Source organism: Rhagoletis pomonella, unplaced genomic scaffold, assembly GCF_013731165.1.
Source record: "Rhagoletis pomonella isolate Grant_MI unplaced genomic scaffold, Rhpom_1.0 Rhpom_scaffold_00002, whole genome shotgun sequence".
Taxonomy (NCBI): domain Eukaryota; kingdom Metazoa; phylum Arthropoda; class Insecta; order Diptera; family Tephritidae; genus Rhagoletis; species Rhagoletis pomonella.
In genome coordinates, this window is record NW_023458556.1 from 4281481 (window position 1) to 4291479 (window position 9999).

General features: G+C 38.0%; 3 protein-coding genes across 4 annotated transcripts in view; 2 read left to right on the forward strand and 1 right to left on the reverse strand.

The window, feature by feature from the left end:
• The window catches only part of LOC118732915 (vesicle-associated membrane protein 7), a 32696-nt gene that overhangs the window by 22417 nt on the left and 280 nt on the right, over nt 1-9999 (forward strand). The window lies entirely within an intron of this gene.
• LOC118732910 (mitochondrial amidoxime reducing component 2-like) overlaps nt 2891-9999 on the forward strand; it is an 18379-nt gene continuing 11270 nt past the window's right edge. The window contains exons 1-3 of one of the 2 annotated variants that reach the window (XM_036462033.1): nt 2899-3497; nt 3595-3893; nt 3963-4074. In XM_036462033.1, coding sequence (XP_036317926.1) covers nt 2934-3497; nt 3595-3893; nt 3963-4071 — 972 coding nt within the window. In that variant the 5' untranslated portion in view covers nt 2899-2933 and the 3' untranslated portion in view covers nt 4072-4074. Of the gene's footprint in view, nt 3498-3594; nt 3894-3962; nt 4075-9999 lie in introns of those variants that run through there. The other variant, XM_036462034.1, reaches the window with a different exon arrangement.
• On the reverse strand, nt 6384-7756 carry LOC118732914 (mitochondrial amidoxime-reducing component 1-like). Its single transcript, XM_036462038.1, has 4 exons — nt 7643-7756; nt 6969-7576; nt 6602-6888; nt 6384-6530 (listed from the first exon to the last, which is right to left on the reverse strand). The coding sequence occupies exons 1-4, from the start codon at nt 7647-7649 to the stop codon at nt 6419-6421; spliced, it is 1014 nt and encodes a 337-aa protein (XP_036317931.1). The 5' UTR covers nt 7650-7756; the 3' UTR covers nt 6384-6418.

The following is a 9999-nucleotide window of genomic DNA, read 5'->3' on the forward strand; positions in this document are numbered from 1 at the left end:
CAAATACTAATGCATGAAAATCCTAACCTCAAAAAAATCACCCGTTATAATATCGAGCCCTAACCGCCAAAATAACGTAAGCGACATTTTTTCAAAATTTTCTTTTTGCTGCAGAAATGTATCTAGATGCTCTAGGAATAGGGCTCGATATTATGTACATATGTTAGGGATATATATGTATGTATGATCTGTAAAAATTTGTATATCAAAAACAAAAATTTTTAACTAATACGCTTTTGCAAAACATGAGCGATCTGTATGTATGTAAATGTATGTCAACTTTTGTTGTTTTTTTAGAACGAATTAGTGGGCGGAACTACACGGGGGAGCAAAGTGGACTTTAGATGCTCATGCGCCGTTGCTGATGCATTTTTGTATTTATCGCTCATTCAAGATTGTGTCGACCTTCTATTGAATTTGGTATTCAACAGTTACTTGACTTTATGAGAAAGCGCGAATGTCTAGCAGTGGACTCGCGGCCTTGGTGAATTCTACGTTGAACTGAAATAATCGTTTTTTACAGGAGAAGCAACGAGCGTCAATGTCAATACAGACGATTCTGTGTGTTGAGATTTTTGGAAAGTGCTACATATCGATGGTCCTCTGCAATAACGACACAGTTAAAACAAAAAAACCTGCTAATATTAAGTGTCTCAGGCCCCTAATCCATGTCTAATCCTTACTACTTACTTTAGTAATCCTTACTTCTTACTTTAATAAGGATTAGATATAGATTAGAGATAAGAAACACTTAACAGTGGTAAGGGTTTTGTTTTTGGGAATTTTGAGTTGAGTCGTTATTGCAGATAACCATCGATATGTACATATAAGATCGCTATAGATTATTTTATATAAATATTAGTCGGCCTCGTATGAGCGAGGCTTCGGCACGCGCTGAATGTGTAGATATTAAATAAGATGCGATTGACAACTAAACAGGTTGCAACCCTACTAAAAAATAATATATAATTGCGCTTCTGGAGGCCAAGCCCTCTCGTTTGACACCTCATTTCTTGTAATCTAACGCACAGCCCACATTTTTATAATTTTTCACACAGGTTGCAACCCTCTTCAAAAAATAAAACCTTACTGCAAATCGGAAGGTCAAGCCTTTCCTTTTACACCTAATTTTTTTAAATTGAATGAACTGTGCAAACCTAATCTCATTAACAAAAAGTGCCCCGCGTATTATACATACATAATTTTTAAATAAGTGGCAACCACACTCAAAAAGAAAATATAAGCTTATTGCAATTGGTACCTCAGTTTTCAGTCCAACAAACGGTGAAGATCTTATAATTTTTAAAAAAGTGGCAACTCTACTAAAAAAAGTAATACAATATTGAACATCTAAAAGCTGAGTCCTTTTAGTTGAGACCTCATTTCTTGTAATCCAACGAAGAGTGCGGATCTAATAAGTTTTTAGACAGGTGGCAATCCTATAGGAATTTAAAGTACTAAAGATAATATTCCTATCGATACAGGTTATACTTCAAAAATCTCGTATAAATCCGTTCAGTAGTTTTTGAGATTAGCGTGATCAAAATATCTCGACTTTCCTTTATACTATATATAGAAGATAGTAATTTTTAAATAGGTGGCAACCCTACTCAAAAAACGAAAGCTATTGTACATGCGAAGGCCAGCCCCTTTCATCTGATATGTAATTTTCTAATCCAACGAACGGCAAAAATCTTTCAAGTTTTTAATAGGTGGCAACCCTACTCAGAAAAATAATACATTATTGCACATGTAGAGGCTAAGTCTTTTCGTTTCACAGTGATGGCGCAGAACTGATGCCTACGCTTATTATGATTGAATATAGTAACTTTATTAATAGGTGGCAACCCTATCAAAAAAAACATTAGTGCTTTTCTTGGTGATGCCGAATATCGCAGACGATTTAAGGATGAGCTGTATGAGCTTTACAACGATATGGACATAGTGCAGCGAATTAAAATTCAGCGGCTCCGCTGGCTTGGCCATGTCGTTCGAATGAACAGAAACGCTCCTGCTCTGAAAGTACTCAACGCGGGCCGCGATGCTGGTAACAGAGGAAGAGGAAGACCTCCTCTGCGTTGGAAGGACCAGGTGGAGAAGGACTTGGCTTCACTTGGCATTTCCAATTGGCGTCAGTTAGCACCGAAGAGAAAAGACTGGCGTGCTGTTTTGCACTCGGCCAAAATCGCTTAGGCGGTTACAGCGCCAATAAAGAAGAAGAAGAACTACATATTGGACAGTTCAGCTAAACGAAAAAACCTAATCTAAAAATATTGTCAAATTTATTAAGGGCAGCAGTCAGATATCCGAATCTGGCTCTTATTTTTTACAGGATATCCGAAATTCGGTTATCGGGAAAAATTTCTATCCGGCACATCCCTAAAACTTACTTTATATCGGACGAAAAGTATCGAGTATGTACTTGTACCTCAAAGAATCTCGACTCCAGCACCACTTGTGTACATTTTATTCTAAATTACTTCTTACCGATCTCAAATTTGTACCAAATTAATTAACTCTCAGAATTTAATAATGAAAATAAAATTTGAAGGAAATATCTTCACTACATACATTCGCGCATGACGCCTTCCATATACCTCACTCGCAGCTTAAAAGCTTAATATAATATTTTAACCTAACCCCCCCTTAAATTATTTTTTGGGCAAGAATTTTACAGAGTCAATAAATATGTCTTATCAATACATATGTGTATGCATGTATAAACATATGTATATATACATATAGTACACACACACATATATGTATGCACTTAAGTGAACCATGGAAACAATGATACTCAACAGTGAAGTCAATGCTCACGCGCTCAATGAACCTTTCAAATGTACATACATACATACATACATACATACAAAGTCATATGCACTCATTTTGTTTGTTTTACTCAGTTAATTTTTCATCATCTCAGTGTAAAAATGCGTTCCGTGGAGATTAGCACTTGGCTCGGCATTAGCATTGGCGCTTTGGTGGGTGGCGTTTCGCTTTGGTGGGTATGCTGCATGCGCCTACGCAGGAGTAAACGACATCCCAACGCCGATAATTGGCAATATCTTGGTACACTAAAAGCCATAAATTTCTATCCTGTCAAAGGTGGTGCTCCCGTACGTCTGGAAAAAGTAGAATGCTCTCAGTTCGGGGTGCATTCGAACGATTTGTGGGAGCGTTGCTTGGTTGCCTACGAGGAGTCTGGTGGGGTGGTGTATGCTGGCTCCTATCCGCGTATGCTGAGCATACGTTCGGTGATCGTGAGAGACAAGGTATTGCGACTGGAGGCACCGAATATGCCGCCGTTAATTGTGGACTTGAATGAGTTGTTGCGAGGGCCGTTAAAAGCGCCTGAGAAATGTAAAAATGCTATTGGCAAGCGTTTAGTTGAATGTCAGGCCGAACACCATGAGTGGTTCTCGCGTGCCGTAGTGCAGCGTGAGAACGGATTGCGTTTGTATGTAAAATTGTTACCATCAAAGGGAGAAGCGAGGGTGAGAGTATAACATAATGGCAATAAATAATTCAGACTGAAAGTGACGAAGCATTCACAAAATAATTTATATACATATGTACATATAACTATTTTAGGACATTTTTCCAGTTATGGTAATACATGACAGTTCGTTACATGACCTTAATGAGCGTCTCAGTGGCCAAAATAAACATGTCGACTTTCAACAGTTTCGCGGAAATCTGGTAGTCGATAGCAATCCAAATGTACCACCTTATGATGAGGATCGTTGGTTGTGGCTGAAATTCGGTAATGACGCAGAACGCTCGACGATCATAAGGTATAATTCCGATTGTTTACGATGTATTGTGGTCAATATAAATGTGGAGGATTATACGCGGGATACCAATTTTGAACCGCTTAAAACGTTAAAGAAGTAAGTTCTAAGAAAAAAAAGAAGAAAGTGCCTTCGAAAATAAAACTTATGAAAGAAATTATTTTTCAGATATCGCCTCCTCCAAAATCCAAAAGAACCATCTATGGGTGTTTATTTTGATGTTTATAAATGTGGCATGCTAAATATTGGTGATCCTATTTATGTGCAATATAGGTAGATACAAAAAAAGCGGAAGTTAATACATACACATTGCACTTAGCCTAGATTATTAACAAAAAAAAATAATAATATTAAATTTTAAGGAATCTACATACATATGCATATGCCGTAACATTTAAATAATTTTATTCAAAATTTGTTAAAACAACTAGCCCTTTTAATTTCCCAAATTGCGATCCACGTTAAAAAAAAAATAATCCGTGATATAAGGGAATGGCAGATTCCGCGCACATAAAAACTGGTTTCAGTGGAAAAGTTCAGCAAGCCTCGGATGAAGACTACAAACTTATAATTTAATTAACCATTTCTATGATTTTTTTTTTTTTTTTAAATTGTGCAAGGCGATCATGATTTCATGGTGGACAAGGAAGATAACTGTGGTCAAACAATCGGAAAATTCAGCCTTCACGTCCGAAACGACCGAAACAATTTTGGCAACAAATAAAAAATCATTGTAGCATCTCTAGAGGAGAGACGAAAATCCTCCAGAATAACGACTTACGGAAGGTACTGGCCATATTCTTCTAAGAACAAGAACGACAAACTGGTGACTGGTGCCCAGAACTTGAGGGAACATTTGCCCAACCTACCGAATGGTATCAGTGACGGCAACTATAGAGATGACCATGATTCGTATCCACCAATCAATGATTATGGAGGTGATGTTCCGTTAACAAATCATCACGAAGTTTAAGCAAATGAAATGAAAAATAACAAAGCTGCCGAAGCCAATAGTCTATCAGCTGGGCTATTTAAATGCGACAGGAGTTACACACATCATCTATTTGCCGATTTTCAAGCCAACTTCGATAGCAAATGGGGTTTATAACGAAAAGATATGATTAAAAAAGCTTTATAGCTGCAATGGGTATTCCGATAAAGCCGACATCATAGCCTTTAACCATCGGCCCGTTTATTTAGGCAACTATGTAGGTTAGTGTTGATAGCTATAGTTTAGAAGTCCTAGTAGATTTCGTCTACCCGGGAATCAGAATTGAAATACAATGAAGAATCTCTCTCTGGTAGACTGAGGATGTTTATGCAGAAAACGATGCCTAAAAATATTTAACTCCTAACTATAAACAAAACGTATAAATTTCAATACATTTTGTTTCTAGGTATGTGTACATATTTTTAGGCTTCGATTTGTGCATAAACCTCCGGAGTCGACCTGCTAGTGCTTCGTTGGAATGACAATATATATATTTATAAATTTATCGCCATGTCCTCCTAATCAGATGAAGACGACTTTGGAGTGTTCGAGATATAGATTCTACAAAAGATTTTTAGGCCTTCAGATATTTGTAAGTATCGAAAATAATGGAATCATGAGCTGTATTAACTTTACAATGACGTATTTTTGGTTATGTTACTAGATGTTCAGGATTTTTCTACCAAGTATAAGCTTTCCTTCTTCCATTATCCCGTCCCATCGCTTCTGAACCCTGACTCTGTCAGAACCAAATCTTGGCCCTCCTCTTGCCAGATCCGGATTTTGGTATATCTCTTGAATCATGACCTCAAAATGTGTTGTTGTGGGTTTTTAATTGGTGAAAACATTTATTATTATTTTTTTGTTATATTGATTACATTTATTTTGTTTGAAATTTCGGCTGAACGACCTATCTCGACGATGACTTATAACCTTTCGTTTGTTTTTAAAATTCCAAACTAGACGAAAGCAACGTAACGATCAGCTGTCTTCGTGTTGCCAGACGAAAACGAATTACAAAGTACCAAGTGACGAACGATTCGTGTGGCAGACAAGACGAACGCTCGTTTCGAGATACATGATGAGGCTGTTGGCTTCACGTGATGTTCTTATTGGCACCAGTTAGCAGGAAGATGTAACGCCTGCCGTTCTATGTTGAACTCAGCCAAGTAAAATAATACTTGATGTGTACCAGGACCGCAAAATAGTCACTATTTTTCAATTTTAATTAACAAAACCAAAAAATACTGTCGATCGCAACCAGATATTTTTCTTTATACATTCTTTTATAATTTTTAAAGATTTATATTTTTCGAGATTAGCCAATAAAGAATAAAATAAAATAGTTAATATTTAAGTTTTATAAAGTTTCAGCGGGTTGCGTGGGTATGGCCTTTTAAAATTTATAAATAATCGTTATTTTATCGCTGAGCGAAACAAATAAAAATTTTATAATAATAATATCTCTTGAGCAAAAAAAAATATGAACCAGCAATAGTTATTCCTTTTCAGCGAAAAAATAAAAATCGTAAAATAATGATTAAACGCTGATTCAAATAAGTAAGTAACTAATTTCGTATGCAATGATATAAGAATGATTAAAAATGATTTAAGATAACTCTTCTTCTTTATTTTACGACTTATCTTCTACATACACAACTGCGTTCTTCTTGATGGTGCCTGCTAAGCGTAAACCCAGATGAATACCAAGTGCCGGCGATTTATAACCTTCAAACAAGCGATACCTAAATAGATGCATAAAGAAATGTTTACATACATATAACAAATGCATTTTGTGAGTATATTTTCAACTCACTTCTTCAATGTATTCAACGGTTCGCCATCGGGGTCCCGCTCTGCTGTCACCACATTTATATTCGGGAATATACAGCGAGTGCAGGGTGCCACTACACGGAAAATCACCTCGTCGCCAATCTTCACCCACTGCCAGTGATCTTCGGCATATGGCTCGTCGGTGTCCATTTTCAGGTGGAAGCTTCCACGAAACTGCAATGGATCTACCGAACGGGGTATGCGTGTGTTTAGTTCTTTAATCGAGGCCAAATTCATAAGCATATAGCTGGTGGCGTCATTAAAAGTTCCCTTTGGGAGTAAACATGTCACAAAAAAGAAAAACGAAAAATAATTATTAAATAATAAAAATTTTAGGGGTTTTAACTCACACGATCCTCCTTTAAAATGAATGGCTCACGCGACATGCGTGAATTGATCGCCTTCACGGGTTTCTCCAATGGATAGTGGGCCAGTCGCATACCACTCCCCTTATTCAGTAGATAATTGGATAACCATTTGTCATATTTAGCTCCGACTGGTCGCACGTATACGGTGGTGCTCCACACCATTGTTTTTATTTGCTCACCCTCTGCTTTCAAAGCGCCCAAATCCAACTCGATCGGCTCCATGCCAGGTGCGCTCAATTGCAGCCGCTGTAATCCAACCAACTTTGTAGCAATCAATACCATGCGTGGATAAACGCGCGCGGTGATCATTTCATTTGAAGCGTTGATCACCATTAGTGCGCGATCGCGACAGCCATTAAGCATCAAGCCGAGCATATCGCACGCAAACGCTGCGTTGGCATCTAGTGTTAACGGGGCGCACGACTTAATGGGGTATAAATTGATTTGGTCCAAAGTGCCAATACGACGCCATTTTTCAGGCACTGCGTTGCGTTTCTTCCATTGCAGGTAATACCAGTAGTAACCCAGGCCAGATGCGAGTGTTACACCCACACCGATGGCAACACTGTGGGTAAGTGTGCTGGATGCTCCTACATACATATGTACATAAGTGCTTATTATACATAAATATTACTAAATAGGATAGGTGTACTTACTTGACATTTGGCGATAGGTGTTGATGTGTTGTCTTTATTATTGCACTTTGTTGCTAAGTTGAACTCATTCGCAACGGCGTTTATGTGCAGACTAAATACCATTCAGCAAAAGTCATAAGCTGTTATCAAGAGCACATATAAAATAATGAAAATTTGTGAGTACCGATGGTTGTTAAGTGGCAAAACTGGAATGCAAAGAGTGCAGAGCAAATAGCAGAGTAATTGTAAAGTTTCGCAATTGAGCAAACTTACGTATGAGTCGTATAACCTACTTCTCTCCTTGCATGCCTTAAATTTAAAGATATCTGTATGTGTAGAAAAGCGCTGGGTGTTATGCGCGCGAGTACACCGAATACCGGTCTTGCCGGCTACAGAAACAAAATATTAAATTCAACTAGAGAGTGGAAGCTAAGAGAGCGAAGCAACGAGCCATTGAACCACGATCACCAGCTGCCGGTTGGTAATGTAAACATCTGTATGCATATCGTACGAGTTCGTGAAAAGTGCATTAACTCAAAGTTTAAAATTTATCAGATAACAGAAAAAACTGTTTCTAGGCAAGTACCCTTTGAAAGTTTGAACGTAACAAGGAAAAGAGCAAATTTTATGTAGATACACTTTGGAAGACCTTTCGCGATATGTACATACAACCAATGCATGGAAATCATTAAAAATAACAAAATTCTGGTTCAAAACTAACACGACTTTGCGAGTTTAGACAATTGCGCCAGCACTCTTAATAAGGTTGGGTTGCCGTGGGCATACTTATAAGACATTTATAAAAGTAAAAGTATGGTAACCACTAACCAATCCAGTCGATAAAACGGCGCTAGCCAACGCCGAAGTTATAGAGACGGCTAATATCGATCTCCGACCACATGCACAAGATCCTGAACAGCCTTAATATGAGACAAGTAGGGACAGTCGACAGGTTTATATTGAAAAACTCATATGCGAACAATTAGTGGTATGGAAGATAATATGGTATATGGAAGCACCGGTGTAAATGATGTTCACAGTAGGCCTTGTATAGTCGATAAGTAAATAGGTCCATCTCTTCTTCTTCTGCTTGCTTCGCGGCGCCTAATAAGAACTTTTGCTTTCGCCAATGCAAAAGCAGCGTTTAAAAGAAAAAACGGTATGTAAAGTAAAAAAATTTGAACGACTAAAGAGAAGAATCCTCCTCATACATAGGCTTTGCCGATCGTCTTATTTCCACCTGTGAAATCTCTGCCAAGCGTGCATAATCTTCTTTGCTCTTGCAACTACAACATAGGTACGATGCGTAAGCTACTAAAAGTCCTTATAAGGAAACCTAAGATCACAGGTGAGCGTCTTCTGTTATAGTAGGGCCAAGAATCTACGTTACCCAACAAGACGAAGAGTTTTCCCGTACATCGGCTAAATGAGTGATGTGATATCTTGAATATCGTTTAAATGAAGCCTATCGTGTTCCTTCTTGGACGGATGCGGTCGAATCTTTTCTTGTCGATTCACCACTTTTATGATTCGTCTTGATAATTATGAACTGGTTTCTTTGAGTCTTACTGCCGCAATAACGGCCGTTCCGATCAATTTCGTTAATCGGAGGTAAATGAAAGATCGCATGAAGGGTGTATGAGGGCATCAGACAAAGGTGCGCTTACACAATTTCATTTAGCCATCTGAAAACTAAATTCGGATAAAATAAATTTAGGGCCAAAGCAGATCAAACACATGGGGTTTCTATATATTATGGCTGCAGCGCCATCTTTGGGTCCCTTTTCTGCAAAACCATTGCTTATCATGAAATTAATACGCATTGTGAATTTCAGCCTGGGCTCGAATCGTAACATACGTTATCGTATTACTCGTCACGTAAAACCACATATTTCGCATTATGACATACGTGAACGTCCTTTATATTCCATTCAGCTTATACTGCCTGACATATCACGTAATTTTCTTTCGTATCGTTTTCGATCCGTGAACGGATGTTACGATTCGAGCCCAGGTTGTTTAAAAAATAAGGATTTTATAAATATCTCGACCATACAGCGGGTCTATTTTTAGCAAACGAATTCATCATACAGGTGGCTCACATTGCGAATTTGAACGAAATCGGTGAATAAATAAATATAGTTGTAAATGACTCGAATCCAGAGCCATCAAGCGAGTTTTCTAGTGGTTAGTCCATAGGTAATAGGACCATATGTGAAAGCTATAACTTCCGACAATTTGACTGAACTCTATCCAGTGCTTTTTGAGTTTAGTCCGAAGAACAAAAACAGCTACCACTTTATGTATATAGGTATGTATGTAGATGGGGCAACCCACTGGGAAAATAGGTAAGCACCTTACGAGGTAAGCCATGTTTT

Excerpts from the sequence above, each read along its gene's own strand:
- LOC118732914 (XM_036462038.1), bottom strand. Across the intron at positions 6,889-6,968 it reads TCATTTTAAAGGAGGATCGT|GGAACTTTTAATGACGCCAC; the intron begins GTGAGTTAAAAC and ends TTACTCCCAAAG. Across the intron at positions 6,531-6,601 it reads CCGTTGAATACATTGAAGAA|GTATCGCTTGTTTGAAGGTT; the intron begins GTGAGTTGAAAA and ends GCATCTATTTAG.